We start from the raw sequence: 20,882 nt of genomic DNA on the forward strand, positions 1-20,882 counted from the left end.
AACGAGTATAAAAACTCCCCACTACAAGTGGCCTGATGCGACGACGATGATGTTATCCATAATGTTGATGTTCACCAAATAACCACCTCCGTATATATAATAGAGTGGCAATCAGTGGCATGCCTTTCTGGAGCCCATGATGAACACGGATTTGTCTTTTCTGCATTTGGGTGGGCTGGGCTTCGAAATTAAATTAAAATTAGCATATCTGTAGCCTGTGTGCATCCCCATTCGTATCCTTTAGCTTAGCTTAGAATAGATTTAAGTGAGGTCATTGTCTTATACTACCGCCCTTGATGATTGGCAGTTTGGCACCACCACCATTCCACCAAGATGGCTGGGTGCTGTGTGCGTTCTTGTGTTCTTCCTTGGAAGGAGCATCCGGGTCAGCTTCACTAAAATGATAAGAGTTCATCCAGAGATGCCAAGATTTTTTATTAAGGAATTACTACATGATTTTGTTGGGATCGGCGGCGGACCCTGGCCTGCTTCTGCCCCTGCTCCAATCCTTTGATCCTTCAGCTGATTCAGTCCGACATTACAAACACCAACTTGTAAGATCCTGAATACTACTTACTTGTCAATGATCATTTGCGATGCTAGTGTAATAGACCTGTCATCTGTCAAGCGGGGCCTACGGTTGCCAATTACGATCAGCCATGTAGCGGCAACGACTTGTTCTTCAGGCTTCAAGTTCAGAAACGGCGGCACGGTCAATTCAAGCTAACGGTTTCAACACGACCAAACACACACAGGACGATGCGGTTTCAGTCTCGGTGTCGACTGTCGATGGCTGCCCGGCGCGTGTTCTGACAAAACTCGGCTTAGTTTTCTCTGTTGTGTTTATGGGACAAAACCTGTTTTGGATCTCAGGCGGCCCGCGGTCCTGCACGGCGAATGGCGACCCAGCTCGGATTCGGAACTGCAATGGCTTGCGATAACCAATGACATTGGGCTGCCAAGCGCCAAAGTGTGAAAGTCTGAATACTCTTGGTCTAGCGTCTGAATGGAGCCGCGAAGAGCATCATCTAGTCAGGCAAACAGGTTTGATTTACCAGCAAGAACGGTGGATGCTGGAACAATCTCATGAGTCAATGACTATTTATAGCTGAAAATTGAACACTGGTTCTCAGAGGTTGCCGAATTCGCCATACTTTGCTTCCATCACAATTCACAATCCACGTAAGGGTCATCTGTCTTTGCACGCGTTGACAATCAAATAAATCTACTACCAGTACCAGATAATTAATAGTAAAAAAAAACCCAACTACTTGAATGGATTCAGCAACGATTTGGGTGCAGAACACTACAGGATAACAGCATCCAGCTTCCTTGATAATCATTTCATCTGGTACCGGGTTGGAGCTATGCTGCTATTTCTTCCTTCTAAACCATCTACGCCTGCTTCAGAGACATGGCCCTTGCACGAAGGTTCAGAAATATCCCCCTGCGCAGGCAGAAAAGAGAGATACATGGCCAGATATTCAGATAACAAGGGAGATATGTATGGCAAGTGGTACATCAGGGGGGAAAAAAGTTCTTGTACAATGTTCAGGCAAGAAGAACATTACCAACAGCATGCGACAACGCTGTGGAAGATCACACGGAACTGTAAAGGCATGTACTGATGGTTTATCCAACCAACTATCGGCCAAAACTGCATATATCAAGCAGAATTAGGAAGGGTTCGCAGAGACAGAAACTCAAAAGACAATACAAATGCTGAAACAAAAACACATACCATCCAAGCGCTCAATTGCACAGAAGGATATTGTTTCTTGACCCTGGTCGTCACCTCCTTCAAAGGCCTCCCTACATTGAAAGATGGGATAATTAGGGATCAACTGGAAACGTATGGTAAGATATAAAGAATCAACAGTGATGCTATATTTTGATAGATGGGCATATCAAACAAAATGCATTGCTCCCTCATATTTCTGCATAATCAAAGAACATATGCTTATCATATTGTCATGTCTCAGGAGAGTCACAATGTGATCAAAGCTATAAATACAAATGGGAAATAAGGTGAGGGGTGGTGGGGAGGGAATTTCGAGGTTGCAACAAATTCAGTATAGAGCACAGAACTAATTAAGTTACACACTTACTCTCAACAACATATCCATAATAGAACAAGAACAATATGTTATTCCATGGAGAAGATGTCACTTGCTCCAGCAACACCTGAAAAGATACATGAAAAATGCATGACAAGCAGACAAGGTCTTTGGCAAGTATAACTTGACTTCAACCCAGGCCCCCTTATAAAAAAAGGGCTCCAAATCCCATCAGTAAGTCACAGGGAAGGGATAGTTGGCTACTAATTTGAAGAAGCTAGCGCTGTATAAATTTCACAGGCAGGCTATCTATATGAATTTTGAAGGAAAAAAACATTGCCAGGAATTCATCAGGACATGAGGTTGTCGCGTGCTGGTTAAAATGTCACAATGAAGTTCGGGACTTTTACTACAACCAGCAAAAAGAATGCTACTCTGGCCAAGAGTTCACTGCAGTTTAAACACTAGTATCTGTTTCTTCCCAATCATTAGTTGGTTACTTAAGTCAAAATATTTACGCGACGTTTCATTTGACATTCTGGATTTTATAGTTTTCAGGAGAACCATTAAACAATTTATGCATTTATGCATAATGCATGGAGAGAAGTGAAAGCTATGGTCAAAATTGAAAATGATGAAAGACATACCTTCTTTGCTATGGTTTTGGTATCCTTCTTCCCTTGGAAAATATAATCCAAAATTTTGTGTAAGAAATGTCCAAATGGGCCACCATATGCAAAACCAAAGAGCTGGAACATATCATCAGCACATGGTGTCAGATTAGAATAGATAGGCACATGCAAGCAAGGATAATAAAGAAAAGAAGAGAGGGATACAAAGAAGATGCCCATATGCAAATAAACTATTTTAGCTCAAGCACATCAGATATAATGGATTGGATCGGAGTATGTGGAGTGCCATTTGTTTCTCAGAAATTTATGGAGCAAAGTAGTACAGACCACAGCTTAAGTTAACTTTTTTTGAAAAAAAAAATAGCAGGAGCTCTGCCCTTCAATTAAGAACGGGAGTAGAAAAAGTGTTTTATGTACAAATAGGGCCAAAAACAGTCCAGTTGGTACAGCAGCAAGAAAAGAAAAGCCCCCTATCGAATTGCTCTTGTTCTTTGTTCTTTGTTCTATGTCGTCTTTAATTCTCGTGGCCACCTGCATCACCGTTTCATAGGCATTGTTGAATATTCGTCTGTTCCTCTCTTTCCAGAGGTTCCAGAAGATATAGATGACCATGCCGTTGAAGCGACTTCGCTCCGGACTAGGCACTTTGCTTGCAGTGTTCTCCCGCCAGTGACAAATATTTGGGGGGTCGTTCTGTTGCGGTCCCAGGAGGACGTCAAAATGTTCCCAAGCTAGGATTTGACTCCAAACTGCCTTAGTTTCATTTGGATTCAACGACTCAATATCCTCATAAAATCTTTATGAAGGCTGCAAATGCTACACCAGAAAACAGCTATGATAATTAAGATCTGAGACCACAAGATTGTGGAGAAATAGAAAACAGTGAGAAACTCTCTTCCCAAAGAAAAGAGCCTCATCCTACTAGAAGAGATCCTACATAATTGGGGTGCAGATCATTTTTACAGAATTTGACAGAGGAAACTAGCACACAACCCAAAAGCAAAATTGTGATGTGGATTTTTATTTTGAAAAATGGCCAGATATCATACATGATTCTGAATAAGTAGCTAGTGATTCATGATTTCACTCAGCATTAAGAAGCCATAAAAGTTTGGTCGTCCTCCAACAAATTATCTCCAATTACTTACGATGGTAGGCAGCAGCCCTCTGTGCCTTGTCGAACGGAGGTTGTAGTGGTGGGAGATCGGTGGGCGAGGCTTGAACGTCACGCGGCGGCGAGGTGCCGTGGTCGCGTGGGAGAGAGGAAGAGGGGAGGGGGCGACGGCTAGGGTTTGCTGGGAAACTCCCGGCTCCCTAAAGGAAGCCGAGAATAATAATACTCTTGCTTAATCTGTCCAATACGATTACAACTCCTATATATAACTATTTGATCCACCAATTAAGGAAATAACTTTTAAGAATAAATATGGGCTATCAGCCCCTATCCCTGCGCCTAATCCTAGCCACTACTGGCCCGCCTCCTGGCATATTGGATGCCGGTCATAACATCTCTCCCCGCCTGCGCAAACAGCTCGTCCTCGAGCTGGAAGTCGGGGAACTGCTCGCGGAACTCCGGAAGGGACTCCCAAGTAGCTTCGTCGTCGGTAAGGCCGTGCCATTTGACCAGCAGATGCCACTCGCCGCGCCGCTGCTGAGCTTGCAGGATGCGCTCGGGAGTGGACAGATGCCTGCCATCCAGGACAGGGGGCAGCACGCCGGCTGCTGCAGGGGGGTCTCCGCGGTGGGGCTTGAGCAGCCCCACGTGGAAGACGTCATGAAGTCATGCGCCCTCCGGAAGCTGTAGACGGTAGGCCACCGCACCGATGCGTTCCAGAACACGGAACGGACCGGCGAACTTGGGACCGAGCTTGCGCCGCGCCCGAGGGTCAAGGGACTGAGCCGTGCGATGGAGCAGGCGTAGATAGACCCAATCCCCGACTGCAAATTCCACGTCGCGATGCCCCGCGTCGTAGTACCGTTTGGACAGGGCCTGAGCTTGGAGAAGGCGCTGGCGCACCTCAGCCAAGATCAGATCCCGGTCCCGAAGAAGCGCTGCGGCAGCCTCGGAGCAAGCGGATCCGGGCTGGTATGGCAGGATAGGCGGTGGGGGCCTGCCGTAGACCACCTCGAATGGTGTAGCGCGCAACGCCGTGTGGAACGAAGTGTTGTAGCAATACTCAGCCCACGGCAGCCAATCCACCCATGCGCGCGGCCGGTCACCTGTGACACAACGAAGGTACATGGCAATCACCTTGTTAACCACCTCGGACTGGCCGTCCGTCTGCGGGTGAAACGCCGTGCTCATGCGCAGCTTGATGCCTGCGCATCGGAAGAGGTCGCGCCAAACATGCCCGGTAAACACCGGGTCCCTGTCACTGACGATGGAGGAGGGGAACCCGTGTAACCGAACAATGCCGTCGAAGAAGGCGCGGGCGACGGATGCGGCGGTGTAGGGGTGGCCGAGCGCGATGAAGTGCGCGTACTTGGAGAAGCGGTCAACGACCGTGAGAATGACGGACTTGCCGCCCACCTTGGGCAGCCCCTCGACGAAGTCCATCGAGATGTCCGCCCATACCTGCGAGGGCACCTCCAGCGGCTGCAGGAGGCCAGCGGGCTGCAACGTCTCCGTCTTGTTGCGCTGACAGGTGCTGCAGCGGCGCACCCAATCCTGGACCAGCGCACGGTCGCCCGGGATGTAGAAATCAGTACGCAGGCGGTGGAGCGTCTTTTGCACGCCTTCATGGCCGGCCGAATGGGCCAGCAGCAACGCCTGGTGGCGCAGATCAGCGTGGTCCGGGACGAAGATCCTGCTGCCATGTAGCAGCAGGCCACTGTCAAGACGCCAGGGAGCAGCCAGCGCCCCTTCGGCCAGCTGCTGGAGCAGGCGCTGGGCGTCCGCGGCCTCCCTGGTGGCTCTGCGCACGTCGTCGAGGAAGGCGAACGAAGGGCCCGAGAGAGCACACACGGCCGCACCGTCCTGACTTGGAGCCTCCTGCTCGGTGTCGCGGCGAGACAAGGCGTCGGCCACCGTGTTGAGGCGGCCCGGACGGTATTCCACCGTGAAGTCGAAGCCGAAGAGCTTGCTAATCCACTGATGCTGAGGCACCGTGGACAAGCGCTGATCCAAGAGAAACTTCAAACTGTAATGGTCAGTGCGAATAAGAAAGTGCCGTCCCCAAAGGTACGGCCGCCAATGGCGCACAACCTGCACCAGACCGATGAGCTCGCGCTCGTAAGCTGCGAGCTTGAGATGGCGAGCTGCGAACGGGCGGCTGAAGAAAGCGAGAGGTCCGGCGCCTTGGTGAAGGACTGCACCGAACCCAACACCCGACGCGTCGCAGTCCACCATGAACAGCTTGTCGAAGTCAGGCATCTGGAGCACAGGCCCGGTGGTGAGGGCGCGCTTCAGTGCCTGGAAGGCCTCCTCAGCTTCTGTGTCCCAGTCAAACGCGTCTCGCCGCAAGAGACGCGTTAGGGGGGCCGCAATGAGCCCGAACTCCCGGATAAACTTCCGGTAGTAGCCTGCCAAGCCCAGGAAGCCACGCAGCCCCCTGGCCGATCGTGGGGATGGCCATGCCGCGACCGCAGCCACCTTGTCGGCGTCCATGGCGACGCCACCAGCGGAGATGACGTGGCCCAAGTAGACCACCGACGTCGCCCCGAACGAGCACTTCGAGCGCTTAAGGTGGAGGTGGTGCGCCCGAAGCTCGTTGAGGACGATGGCGATGTGCTGCAGGTGCTCCGCCCATGACGAGCTGTAGATGAGAATGTCGTCAAAGAAAACCAGCACGAACCTCCACAAGTAGGAGCGCAACACGTCGTTCATCAGCGCCTGAAACGTTGCCGGCGCGTTGGAGAGCCCGAACGGCATGACCAGGAACTCGTAGTGGCCATGGTGCGTGCGGAAGGCCGTCTTGGCGACGTCATCGGGGTGCATCCGCACCTGGTGGTAGCCCGACCGCAAGTCGAGCTTAGTGAAGAAACGCGCCCCATGGAGCTCGTCGAGGAGCTCGTCCACCACCGGGATCGGGAATTTGTCCTTGGACGTCTTGGCGTTGAGGGCACGATAGTCGATGCAGAACCGCCACGACGCGTCCGCCTTCCGGACCAACAACACCGGTGCGGAGAACGGTGAAGTGCTTGGCCGGATGATGCCCTGGGCGAGCATGGCCTCGCACTGGCGCTCCAGCTCGTCCTTCTGCAGCTGGGGGTATCGATATGGTCGAACGGCGACCGGCGGCGTGTCCGGCAGCAGGTGGATGCGGTGGTCGTACGGCCTCGCCGGGGGAAGACCGCGCGGCTCCTCGAAGATGGCTGCATGCTGCTCGAGGAGGGTGTCCAGCAGGGGCTGCTGGGCGGCTAGAGCAGCCGCCGTGGCCTGCTGGGGGGCGCAGGGGTGTCAGCCCCGCCCACGCCCTGCCACTGGATCCCGCGTCCGCCACGCCAGAACGCCATGGTCTTGGCCTCCAAGTCCCACGTGATGGGGCCGAGCGTGCGCAGGAAGTCGTAGCCGAGGATGAAGTCGAAACAGCCCAAGTCGATGCCGGCGCACGTGATGGCGAAAGTCTCGCCCTCGATGGAGATGGGGACGTTCCGGGCGATGCCGGCGCAGCGTAGTTTGTCCCCATTGGCCACCGTGACGCGCAGTTGGTCCCCGCCATCCGGAACCAAGCCAAGGCGCTCCATAATCGCTCCACTGAGGAAGTTGTGGGTGGAGCCCGTGTCGAGCAACGCCAGCACGCACTCCCCTTTGATTAGCACTGGCAGCAACATGGTGTTCGTCGTCCGAATACCTGCAAAAGCATGGAGGGAAACTGCCAGGACGTTAGCAACCTCTTCTTCCGGGGCGGCGGCCTCCTGCAGAGCTGGCGCGGCCGCATCTCCTTGTGGCTGCACAGCTTCCTCAATGTAGTCGTCGGCTGCCAGATAGAGAAGGCGCTGGCACATATGGCCCGGGGTGTAGAGTTCATCGCAGTTGTAGCAGAGCCCCTGGCGGCGACGCTCTTGCTGCTCTGCCGGTGTTAGGCGTCGGAACGCGCGCCCGCCTGGGGCGCCAGCACCTGCTGCTGGGGGAACGGCAGCCGGCCCTGCGCCTGGCGCACGTGCTGCTGGAAGGCCCGGCCGCTGCGCTGGTCTGGTCGGGCGGGCAGGGGGCACCGGAGGGGTCGCAGCTGCCCGTCGCTCGAAGGCACGTGCGTAGTATATGGCTACTTGCAGGTCCTGCGGGTGGTGCATCTCAACATCCACCCGGATATACTCCGGAAGGCCGCCGACAAAGAGCTCAGCCCGCTGACGTGTCGAGACGTCCGGTGCATGGCAGGCGAGAGCCTGAAACCGATCGGCGAACTCCTGGACAGAAGTGGCGAAAGGCAGCCGCCCGAGCTCAGCCAGCCGACTGCCATGCAGCGGCGGACCAAAGCGAAGGCGACATAAATCGCGGAAGCGCTCCCACGGCGGCATGCCCTCGTCTTGCTCCAAGGCATAGTACCAGGTCTGCGCGCCCCCTCGAAGATGGTAGGACACCAGCCAGGTACGGTTGGACGCCGGCGTGCGCTGTCCGCAGAAGAACTGGTCGCACTGATTGAGCCAGTTCAGTGGGTCGACGGTGCCATCGTACGTTGGGAATTCCAACTTGTAGAACTTGACCTGGGGATCATAGCCAAAGGGCGGTTGGCCGCCCTGGCTGTCGGACGTGCCGAACGGTGGCGGACCGCCGTGGCCTCCGTACGTGCCGCCATAGTTGGGAGCGCCGCTGTAGAACGGACCCCCTCTGCACCCATCCCCGGCGGCAGCGGCTGAGTAGGGGAGGGGCGACTGGAGCTGGGAGCCGTGGAACAGCGGCCCGCTGGCACCACCGTAGAGCACCCTCGGCGCGGTGACACCCCCATGGCCGGGCCCCAAGCTCGCCGAGGGCGGGGGGGGGGGGGGGGGGCAGCCAAGGCTGCGTCGGAGAGGACGTGTAGATCGGCTGCGACTGGGACAGCCACGGTGGAAGCTCGGACGGAGAGGGCGGGAATTGAATCTGGGTGATCGGCACCCCGCCCGACGACCGTTGTACGGATGAATCCGGCGGCATACCGAACTGGGGCGCCCCCGTGGATGACCCGAGTGTAGAGGACGGCGGCGGCGGCGGCGGAAGGTGGTGCTGCTGGGGGGGTGGCGCCGGCTGAACATAGGTGGATGCGCCTAGGAAGGCGCGCAGCTCGGCCATCTCGCGGCCCAGTTCGAAGATCGCCTGCGTGACCTCCTCCGGCGTGAGGATGACCCCTGGTCGCGACGGCGCTGCGCCCGCAGCGAGGGCCCCTTCGCTGAAGCCCTGCAGCAGCTGCGTCGAAGGAATCATGGCCGAAGAGGAGGAAGACGGCAGCGGCGCTGATGTGGACGGTGGCGGAGCCGAGGTGGGCGGGGCACTTGCTGACGAAGAAGACGGAGGAAGCGACATCGAACCAGAGATCTCTGATACCAAATTGGTAGGCAGCAGCCCTCTGTGCCTTGTCGAACGGAGGTTGTAGTGGTGGGAGATCGGTGGGCGAGGCTTGAACGTCACGCGGCGGCGAGGTGCCGTGGTCGCGTGGGAGAGAGGAAGAGGGGAGGGGGCGACGGCTAGGGTTTGCTGGGAAACTCCCGGCTCCCTAAAGGAAGCCGAGAATAATAATACTCTTGCTTAATCTGTCCAATACGATTACAACTCCTATATATAACTATTTGATCCACCAATTAAGGAAATAACTTTTAAGAATAAATATGGGCTATCAGCCCCTATCCCTGCGCCTAATCCTAGCCACTACTGGCCCGCCTCCTGGCATATTGGATGCCGGTCATAACATACGACAACATAAATCACACAATAATTTGGCACAGGCGGCCACGGTTATCTTCTCCCAGGCATATGTGTGGCGTTCTAGTCCGTAGATTGATAGTCACTAGAGTCTGTGTGGTCCCCTCTTTTAATTGGTTGTGTGCTTATTGTTAGGCAGAGGCCGGAACAATTATTTTCAAGGCTTTGTATCAACTCGGTGTAATGCGCTTGAAAATTTAATAAAATCTTCCTTTATCAAAAAATAACACAATAATACCAAGCAGATGACATCCACATCGCTGCAATTCAACAGCTGAACTGAAACTAGTTGCTAAATGACTAGAAATCTAGCAAAACATCTTTCAAATGCACCTCCATGTCCTCCCAAGAAAATTTCCCCAGAATCGGTTTGATAGAACTGCTCACTCCTAGAACAGCAAGATTTTAGTTGAGCTGATTTAGAGAATTGCCAGTACATTACATATCAGTATATCAGAAATTACAGTTAGTTGATCTATGGAATGCCCAATATATTATAAATCAGTATATCACCATAGACCGATCGTAATCTGATATAACTAAATGAAATGAACTGCAATTTTTTTCAAAAAAAAAGATGAACTGTAATTTCAACTTATGGCAACATAAATCACGCAATAATACCAAGCCCAAGAATATGACATCCACATTGTTGCAATTCAACAGATGAACTGAAAAAGTCTGAAATTAGTTACTAAATGCCAGAATTCAAGCAATCCATCTTTCAACTGCACCTCCACGTCCTCCCAAGAATTCCCCCCCAGAATCAGTTTGATAGAACTACGAACTCCTACAACAACGAAACTACAGTTGAACTGATTTTAGGTAATTGCCAATACATTACAAATCAGTATATCACCATCAACTGGTCCTAATCTAATATTACTAAACGCTCTATTCCCCCAATGAATGAACAAGGAAAGATCCAGTTTCCCCCGTGACTACATCTGTATGTACAAGAAAACTAAATGCAAGGCAGCGTCCTTACCATCTTGAGCAGGAGTCTGCGCTTCTCAATCTTCTGGTACCCGGAGAGCTTCTGCGCGACGGTGTCACTGACGCCGGCGAGGCACCCCGCCGTGATCATCTGCGCCAAGCAACCAAACCAACCCACTTCAAGAACCCTCCCTGCATCCGAAAGAACGAACAAAATCCAAGAACATGAACGAAAGCGAAGACCTTTGTGCGGAGCGGATGTTGCTGGAGCTGGAGCAGGTACTGCCTCCACGCCCTGCGAGCCAGCGACCCCTCTTCTCCCTTCCCTCCATCTCGTTTCCCTTCTCCTCGTCCTGCACCTCCCACTGATGCCATAGCTGAAGCCTGAAGGCCTCCAACCCCTTCGAAGTTCGACCAATCTGCCCACCTACTACTCCTAGCACTGCGCACGCGCTCTTTGTATGCCCGCTTGATTTTTCTTGGTGAGGGGATTCTACGATGCTTGGGTCGGCGAGAGGATCCAATCGCGTGGGAATCGTGGGCGCCGGAGGATAGCTGCCGCGGTGGTACCTCGCCGGCCGGACGATGCACGTGGTGGCTGACGTGTGGGCCCGAGGAAGTTGCCGCTTTTATTAGGCCCCTCCTGTAACAACCTGATGACAGGTAGTAGTTGCTGCTTTTTATTAGGCCCAACCGATGCGCTTGTATGGACCGGGTTTCGATGGTTCAGTGTAGACGTTGGGCTCCCTTCTTTGAGAACTAATAATTGGGCTTGGGTAATTTAGGTCTCTCAACTTTCACGAATATGTGATTTTTTATTTTTGATCTTTGAAACTGAATAAAATACATACATCCTTCAACTTTTAAAATGGTGCACATTACATTTTTTATTTGGTTTTGAAAGCGGTTTATTTATTTCAGCTGAATTTTTTGAAAAATCACAGTAAATCACATAAAAAACATAAAATAGAAAACTAAATTTTATTGGACTTCAAATGAGTAGATCTACATATTGAATATATAATATAGTATGTTTTAGTACAATTTTTTTGATACAGCTTGAGATCTATGCTTTTCTGTAATTAATTAGACTAATTATAGCTACAGTTTCTATGGTCCAATTGTGATGAAATTTATATGGTAGGCTAACTATTCTATGCTTGAATTGTAGTAAAAATATCATACTCATTGGATCGTGTATTACTTAGTTATATATTTATTTAGGTTTATGCTTGTTAAATCTTAATAAATCTATAACTAAGTTATACATGATCTAATAAGTATGAAACTTTTACCACAATTTAAACATATAATAATTAGCCCAACATAAAAAATTCACCAAAATTGGACCATACAAATTATAGCTATGAATTATTTTAATTAATTATAGAAAAACACAGATCTAAAGCTACAACAAAAGCTTTGTACTAAAGCATACCATATTATATATTTACTATATAGATCTACTTATCTGGAGTCCAACAAAATTAGATTTACTATTTTTATGAATTTTATGTGATTTACTATAATTTTACAAATATTCAGCTGAAATAAATAAAAATAAAAAATACAAAAAAAAACTACCTTCAAAACCGCTTATAACCATGTCAGGTATGTAATATGTGCGGTTTTAAAAGTTGAGGGATATATTTTATCCGGTTTTAAAGTTTAGGGATGAAAAGGAGACTTTCTCGAAAGTTGAGGTACCTAAAGTGCACTTTTTCCTTTTATTATTCCATACAAAATAGTGTGGAGTTTAGAAAGCTTATTAATTTCGTCTTCCCGCAAAAAAAAAAGATTTGCTAAAACTCATGTGTTTGAATTTTAGTTTTTTAGAGTATCTCTAGGAGTTTGGTATAATTTACTTACTAAACTAATCAATTTAGGAAGTTAACAAAAGAAATAGCAATCTTAATTTTTGTTCTTCTCCAACATATTTCTATAATAACTTTCTAAAAGTTATAATAGAGCCCACATTTAATGATTTTTAGTTTATTATATTATTCATAAAAAAATAAAAAGAGAATTGCATCTTTTATTGGTACCGCACTGACGCGAGCACTAGTTCTTTACGGCTAGCAAGGCATGCCTAGCATCCATGCCTTCCGGCCAATGCAAGCGATGAGCATATATAAAGATAGCAGGCTATGCACATGTGAAGGCGGTCATGCTTTCGAACCAAATCAATAACATCGTGGAGGCAAGTACGGAAAGATAGCGTTGACCTATAGGACGGTGACAATAGAGGCCGGTACATACCGACGGCGGTCGGACCAGAGGACTATACGAGAAATGGCATGAAAACAGGTCCAAGGAGGAGAGATAGAGAGTTCTCTCAACTTTGGAAATTTATGAGTTAAGGAGGATATTTGATAACTTTCTATTTTTAAGGAGCTATTTTTTACCAAACTGTTGAAGAAAGTTTTTTCTCTTTTTGCTAAAATATTAAGATTGGGAGTTGTTTTACCTAACTCCTAGAGATTGAAAGGTCCAAATAGTTAGAGGGGGGTGAATAGCCTATTTAAATTTTCTACAAACTTTACTAAGCAACTGAGTTAGTAAAACAAATGGCGAAGCAATTCTAGCACTAGCTCAACTAAGCTATGCAAGCCACCTAAACAATTTAGTACAAGGCTAAACACTAAACCACATCAATAAGAGAAGGCTATACAAGCTAAACAACTAGCAAGATGAGCAAGTAAGTAAAGGAGTGGATAGTGATTGTTATACCAACGTTGTAGAGAAGAGATATGTCTAATCAATCACAAACACAATAGAGAATCCTCAGCACGAGATGACACTCGATTTTTACCAAGGTTCACTTGCTTCCCGGTAAGATAGTCCTCGTTGTGGCGATACACCCACTTGATGAATCACGAGTTAATTAGTGAATCAAAGTCAAATCCTCAGCGGGTGCCTGTCACACCCATATTTTAAGAACAAAATAGGATGCATAAAAGACTCATATGTGCCCCAGGAATAGTCGCACAAATAAGTAGACAAATCTCAAATGTACCATTGCAGTGTTTATTACATAGCGAAACATAAGAAATCACATAGTCTTATACATAAATGATAGCAAGATGTAAACAACGCTCTCGACGGAAGCTCCACACAGGGACACTGTTGACTGGTTGACTCCAAACCTAGTACTCGTTACGGTAATCCTCATTCCAGTCATCTTCAATATCATATCCTGAGGTATTGGGAAATTGCAAGAGTGAGCACATATCGTACTCAACAAGTGTAACCAGGGGTTCATGAGGCTCAAATAGCTGACACTGGTTTGACTGCATTTAGCTTTTAATAGTGGATAGCATGTTCATAATTAAATAGCAATTGTCAAGGAAGCTTAAATAATCCATTAATCCCATGATCAAATGTAAGCATAATTAACTCATAGCATAAACGATAATCAAATGAACATAATAACATAACAAGCTCATCATCTTAATGTAGATGTCCCCAAGGCCGCTCCTGACCGTGAGCTCGGCTAGTATACCAGTTTTACACTCTGCAGAGGTTGTACATCTTTACCCATGAGTTATGATTTACCCTTTCGCCCGAGGTAGCTAATCTCTTAACCCCCTTCCTAGGGAGGTCAGCAGGGATCACTATGAAGCCTTTCAAAAGTTCGTCTAACAAGTTAGGGCCGCAAGGTTTCCTTTGCGCGCAGATATAGAGCCCCCCTTCCGATGGCACAATGACTCGCAGCCTATACTCATACAGACAGAGGCCACACTATACCCAAAACGGTTCAGCCCCTCCGCCCTTTCGGGTAACCGCTAACAAGCTAGAAAAGGGCTTCATACTGAGCTAAAGCCAGAGCCATAATAGCCCTCATGGTTGCACTGTTATCCCGGGTGATCACGTACAGACAAGATCTCATACAGTTATTTGTCATTCTTTTATGTTCATTGCATAACTATTAATCATCTTACAAGATCATGGATTATATCAAGCACTAGCACATCTACACCAAATGCATATCAAGTAGGTAGCAAGGAATACAGGTAACAATCATCTATGATTTTGCTAAGGTCGACAAGGTGATAGCATGCATATGATATATATATATGTATAGTTAATAGTGAATAGGTAACAAGGATGAACCCAAGTTATACTTGCCTTGACCAAAGCTCTCCTGAGCCCGCTGGTCTTCAAAAGCTTGGTCTTGATCACCAACGTACAGCTCACCGTCTAATTCCAATCATCAATCAACAACACGCAATCCAATGTAGACAATCATACACGAAGCAAACAAGATATAATTAGAACAATACACCAAACAGTGGTAAAACAAATATAAAAGTTTATGATAATATTCTACGCAGCGCTACGATCACACAAATGTAAAGTTCACGAAAATCGGAATTGAAACGAGTAAGATATGAATTTTCTAAGATTTCCTATAGGTAAATAATTAATTAAATGCTACTGCAGAAATAAAAAGTTTCAAAACAGTGGAATATTACTTCTAACATGTAGAGCTCGTAAATACGAATCCAACGAAATTTGAACGGACAAAAACGGAGTTAAAATGAATATTTTATAAGCAAAATACTGTGAATGGCAATTCTGTAAATAACCGAAAACGTAATCTGGCTCAAACCGATCGGAATGCGCCTTCAGAAAAGGAAAACGGAAACCATTGATTACGCCTTGGATTGCGGGATAGATATTAAACAAACTCAGGGTCTCTTTAGCAAGAATCCCCTCGTAGGGGTATCCTTGTTTCCTGGCCGTTGATCTTCAAACGGGCGGCATCGGGCGCGCTGGGGAAAACAAAGTGGCCGGCGGCCGGCCGGACACAGGCGCCGGTGCGGTGGCGCCATGGCCGCCGCCGTGTTCTTCGCTGGCGCCACCAGGTTTCTCCTTTCCGTGCACCAAAATACAAAAGAAAAATACCAGGAGACCGAGGAGCTCACCGCGGTCTCGACTAGGGCCTTTTATCGGGCCGAGAGGGAGCGAAGAACTCGCGCGGCGCGTGGGAGCGGCTCGGCCTAGGCTAGATCCAAACCCGAGCTTGTGTAGGGCACCTAGAGTTCGATCTCGCGACACGGTGGGAAAACGGGGTGCGGGGCGAGTCCAGCACCCTTTATAGGGGCTTGGTGCACACGATTTGCCAAGAAATCCCGGTTATCACGGAATCGGTTTGGTAGGTGGTGTCCTGCTCGGCGCCGGTTCCAGGAAGGAGAAGGGGACACTGCTGACTTGTGGGGCCCGCGCGTCAGCCAGCCAGGGAGGGAGATGTGCGGGCCGAGCGCAGAGAGGAAGGGCGCGCTGCGGCCTAAGCTGGGCTTCGGGGAGGTTGGGCCTCGGGGGTTCCTGGGCCGCGCGTAGAGAGCAAACAAGGCAGGCCGGGGAGAGTGGGAGGGGGCCGAGGGGGAGGTTAGGCTGGCCTTCCAGAGGAGTTTCCCCCTTTTTCTTTTTCATCTATTTTCATTTTCCAAAACATTTTCCAAAGCAAATTTTGAGCAAAAACAAAAGATAAAAACAGAAGCACACAACACAAAATAAATGCTATTCTCGGCATGAATGCAAAATCATGTTACTAAGCTTATGATAATTTTTAATTTCCACAAAAATTGTTTATTTGCTACATTAAATGCTCACTAAAATCCTTAAATAATTCAGATTAAATCCTACTAATTGAAATTCAAATTTTGGGTGTTACAAACTCTACCCCCCTTAAAAGAATCTCGTCCTCGAGATTGAACGGTGCTTACTCGAACAGATATGAGTATGACTTCCTCAGATCATCCTCTCTTTCCCAAGTTGCCTCCGCGTCCGAATGCCGATTCCACTGTACTTTGCACATTCTGATGACCCGACTTCTGGTGACTCTCTCAGCTGTCTCCAATATTTTGACCGGATACTCCTCATAAGTGAGATCACCTTTAACAGAAAGTTCTTCCAATGGTAGTTGCTCCTCAGGTACACGCAAACACTTCTTAAGTTGAGACACATGGAACACATCGTGCACACCAGACAAACTTTCCGGCAATTCTAACCGATATGCTACTTCTCCACGCCTTTCTAATACTTTAAACGGACCAACATACCTTGGAGCTAGCTTTCCCTTCATATTAAACCTCTTCACACTCCGCATAGGTGACACTTTCAGATAGACATAATCACCCACTTCAAAAGCCAGCTCTCTCCTATGCGTATCTGCATAGCTTTTCTGACGAGATTGAGCAACTCTCAAGTTATCCCGAATAGTCCGCACTTGTTGTTCTGCATGTCTAAGCACATCTGTCCCAAACACCTGAGTCTCTCCCGTCTGATTCCAAAACAAAGGTGTCCTGCACTTCCGACCATATAGGGCCTCGAACGGTGCCATCTTAAGACTTTGCTGATAGCTGTTGTGGTAGGAGAATTCTGCATATGGCAAACTCTTGTCCCAACTAGCCCCATACTGCAAAGCACAAGCTCTCAGCATATCCTCCAATATCTGATTGATCCTCTCAGTCTGTCCATCTGTCTGTGGATGATATGCTGTGCTGAAATTCAACTTGGTTCCCAACGAATCATGCACTGCTTTCCAAAAGTGAGATGTGAATTGAGTACCCCTATCTGACACAATCTTCTTAGGTACCCCATGCAAACAAACAATTCTCTCCATATACAGCTCAGCTAGGCGTTCTCCAGTGTACTTAGTTTTAACAGGTATGAAGTGAGCAACTTTAGTCAAACGATCTACTATCACCCATATTGAGTCATACCCTCTCTGTGTTCGTGGTAAACCCACTATGAAATCCATACCCACTTCTTCCCACTTCCATTCCGGAATCTTCATTGGTTGCAACAGTCCAGCTGGCCTCTGATGTTCAGCTTTCACTCGCTGACAAGTATCACACAAAGCAACATACTCAGCTACATCCCTCTTTAAACCATACCACCAGTACTTCTGTCTCAGATCTAGATACATCTTAGTGCTCCCAGGGTGAATGGAATATGCTGACTCATGAGCCTCTCTTAGAATCGTATCACGAATAGCCTTCACTTCAGGAACACATATCCTTTTTCCAAACCACAATACACCATTGTCATCTATTCTGAAGCCTGGTGCTTTGCCTAGTACCACATTCTGTGCTATCTCCTTTAGTTTCTCATCTTCTAACTGTCCTTTCAGTATCTCTTCCTCTAGAGTAGGAGTGACCTCAATTTCCATAGCATTTACTACAATTCCCAAGTTCAGGTATGCAAATTCAGCACACAACTCCTCAGATTCAGGTGTCGCTTGAAGCTCATTAGCATATTTCTTTCTGCTAAGTGCATCAGCTACGACGTTCGCCTTTCCAGGATGGTAATGCACTTCCAAGTCATAATCCTTTATCAGTTCCAACCATCTTCGTTGCCTCAAATTCAGATCTGTCTGGGTGAAGATGTACTTCAGACTCTTATGATCAGTGTATATGTCACTCTTATGCCCAATCAAATAGTGTCTCCAAATCTTCAATGCATGAACCACAGCTGCTAACTCCAAATCATGAGTAGGATAATTCAGTTCATGTTTCCTCAACTGTCTAGATGCATAAGCAACAACTCTACCTTCTTGCATAAGGACGCAACCCAAACCCAGACGAGAAGCATCACAATAGATAGAGAAACTCTTACTCAGATCTGGCAAAACCAACACAGGTGCAGTAGTCAATCTCTTCTTGAACTCCTCAAAACTAGCTTGACACTTATCAGACCACACAAACTTAGCATTCTTCTCCAATAGAGCAGTCATAGGCTTTGCAAGTTTTGAGAACCCTTCAATGAATCTACGATAGTAACCAGCTAAGCCAAGAAAACTGCGAATTTCACTTACATCTGTAGGTGGTTTCCAATTCAACACATCTTTCACCTTACTAGGATCCACTGCAATACCACCATTAGAGACAACATGACCAAGAAAAGAAACTTCCTCCAACCAAAACTCACATTTACTACGCTTAGCATACAACTTATGTTCTTTAAGTTTCTGTAAGACCAATCTCAGATGCTCAGCATGTTCTTCCTTGGTTTTAGAGAATACCAGAATATCATCAATAAAGACCACCACAAACTTATCAAGATACTCCATAAATACTTTATTCATCATGTACATAAAGTAAGCTGGTGCATTGGTCAAACCAAAAGACATAACTGTATACTCATATAACCCATACCTTGTTGTGAAAGCTGTCTTTGGTATATCTGAATTCCGAATCTTCAATTGATGATAACCAGAACGCAGATCAATCTTAGAGAACACACAAGCACCTCTTAGCTGATCAAATAAGTCATCAATCCTAGGCAATGGATATTTATTCTTGATAGTGACCTCATTAAGTGACCGATAATCAACACACATCCTCTGACTACCATCCTTCTTATCAACAAAGATAACTGGTGCACCCCATGGTGATGAACTAGGACGAATGAACCCTTTATCTTGCAATTCCTTAATTTGTTTCTTAAGTTCTTCTAGTTCTTTAACCCCCATTCTATATGGTCTTTTAGCTATGGGTGCAGTACCAGGTAGTAATTCAATAATAAATTCAATGTCTCGGTCAGGTGGCATACCTGGCAATTCATCTGGAAAGACATCCGGAAACTCATCCACTACCAGATTCGGAGGATCAACATCATCAGTCAGTTGGTTCACTTTAGCTGTGAGTGGTGCTTGCATTGTTACATCAACACTGATTCTTTCTCCCTTTGGTGTTGTCAGAGCCACTACTCTCTCTTTGCAATTAATATTTGTCGCATGTTGCTTCATCCAATCCAAACCCAAGATCACATCTATGCCTGAGGTGCTCATAACCATGGGACTGATAGGAAAATCTACCCCCCTTAAAGAAAGACTTGCTGAGGGGCAACGTAAAGAAACTGGTATAGTCCCACCCGGTGAATTAACTAGCATAGGTGTTTTCATTGCAACTAGTGGAAGGCTATGAACTCTAACAAATGCTTGTGATATAAAAGTATGTGAAGCTCCAGAATCAAATAAAACGGTAGCAGGGATAGAGTTGATGCTGAACGTACCCATCATAATCTCTGGTCCCTCCTGAACTGTCTCCGTAGCCACATTGTTCACTGTTACTGCATAAGCAGTAGACTTCTGGTTGTTCTGCTTGTTAAACTTCTCAGGACAATCGTATGACATATGCCCTTCCTTTCCGCACTGGAAACACCTCGTAGGAGTGTTGGAAGCACTTCTTTTCATGGGGGTAGCACCTGAATTCCCGGTGCGAGGTGTTTGCTGACTAAACTGCTGCTGTCGAGGGTTACGTTGCTGGAATGAAGGACGTGGGTTCCCACTCTGCGACTGATTCTGGAAACGCTGGGGTTGCTGGTTACGGTTCCACTGACTAACTGGTCCCTGGAACCTCTGCGGATGGCCTTGGTGAGAACTGAAACGCTGACGGTTGTTGCTCCCAGATCCTTGTGCCAGCATCCTTCTCTTCTTATCCTGGCCCTTCCGCATATTATCAAGCACGATAGCACGATTCACAAGAGCTTGAAAGGTAGGGTAAGTGTTTCCTGCCAACTGCAACCTGAGTTCATAGTACAAGCCCTTCATGAATAGACGCTGCTTATCAGCATCTTCCCTGACATCATTCGGAGCATAGCGAGCCAACTGTTCAAAGGTGTCATGATATTCTGCCACAGTCATGGAGCCCATCCTGAGTGATCTGAATTCTTCTTGTTTGAGCTCCATCACTCCTTCATTTATATGTCGAGCTCTGAAGTCCCTACAGAATTCCAGCCATGTGACAGGAGGAGCATTGTTGGGACGAGCAGCTTGATATGACTCCCACCATGTTTGAGCTGCCCCCTGAAGCTGTCCAGAAGCATACAACACCTTCTCCAAATCATTGCACTGTGCTATGTTCAGTTGCCTCTCCACAGCACGTAACCAATCATCTGCCTCCATGGGATCAGCTGAGTGTGTAAATACCGGAGGTCTTCCCTTCATAAACTCTCCACGCTTGTCCCTCACATGAACAGGTGGTGGTGTTGGTGGAGGTTGTTGCTGCAGGTGCTGCATGAAAACGTGCATCATCTGATTTTGGGTTTGCATGAGTTCCTCCACGGTGATTGGGGCATTGCCACCATTGCCATTGTCATTGCCATTGCCACGGCCCCTGCCTCTGCCTCTTCCCCTTGCTGCCATCTGCATTCCAAGGTACATAAACACATCTTAGTAACGTCCAATATGACAATTACAAGAGTTAACGGAATCTGAAATTTTCTGGGTAGCATCCAACATCAGCAGGTCGGAACATCAGTCATATCTCGAGTTCCAGAATTCAAAAGGATACATGCTGTACACCGTTGGAAAGATAAAGAAATTGTCTACAACTTTCATTTAGATCATATTACCAGATTCCAACGTTAGTTTAATCAAAAACTGTGTGCAACCGAAACTGTTCCAGAATT

At 47.7% G+C, this 20,882-nt stretch overlaps 1 protein-coding gene across 1 annotated transcript; it reads right to left on the reverse strand.

Moving 5' to 3' along the window:
• On the reverse strand, positions 1,075–11,146 carry LOC8073789 (peroxisomal membrane protein PMP22). Its single transcript, XM_002453510.2, has 7 exons — positions 10,707–11,146; positions 10,516–10,614; positions 2,705–2,806; positions 2,109–2,184; positions 1,742–1,812; positions 1,572–1,657; positions 1,075–1,447 (listed from the first exon to the last, which is right to left on the reverse strand). The coding sequence occupies exons 1-7, from the start codon at positions 10,836–10,838 to the stop codon at positions 1,396–1,398; spliced, it is 618 nt and encodes a 205-aa protein (XP_002453555.1). The 5' UTR covers positions 10,839–11,146; the 3' UTR covers positions 1,075–1,395.

The sequence above is a fragment of the Sorghum bicolor genome, chromosome 4, assembly GCF_000003195.3.
Source record: "Sorghum bicolor cultivar BTx623 chromosome 4, Sorghum_bicolor_NCBIv3, whole genome shotgun sequence".
Classification (NCBI taxonomy): domain Eukaryota; kingdom Viridiplantae; phylum Streptophyta; class Magnoliopsida; order Poales; family Poaceae; genus Sorghum; species Sorghum bicolor.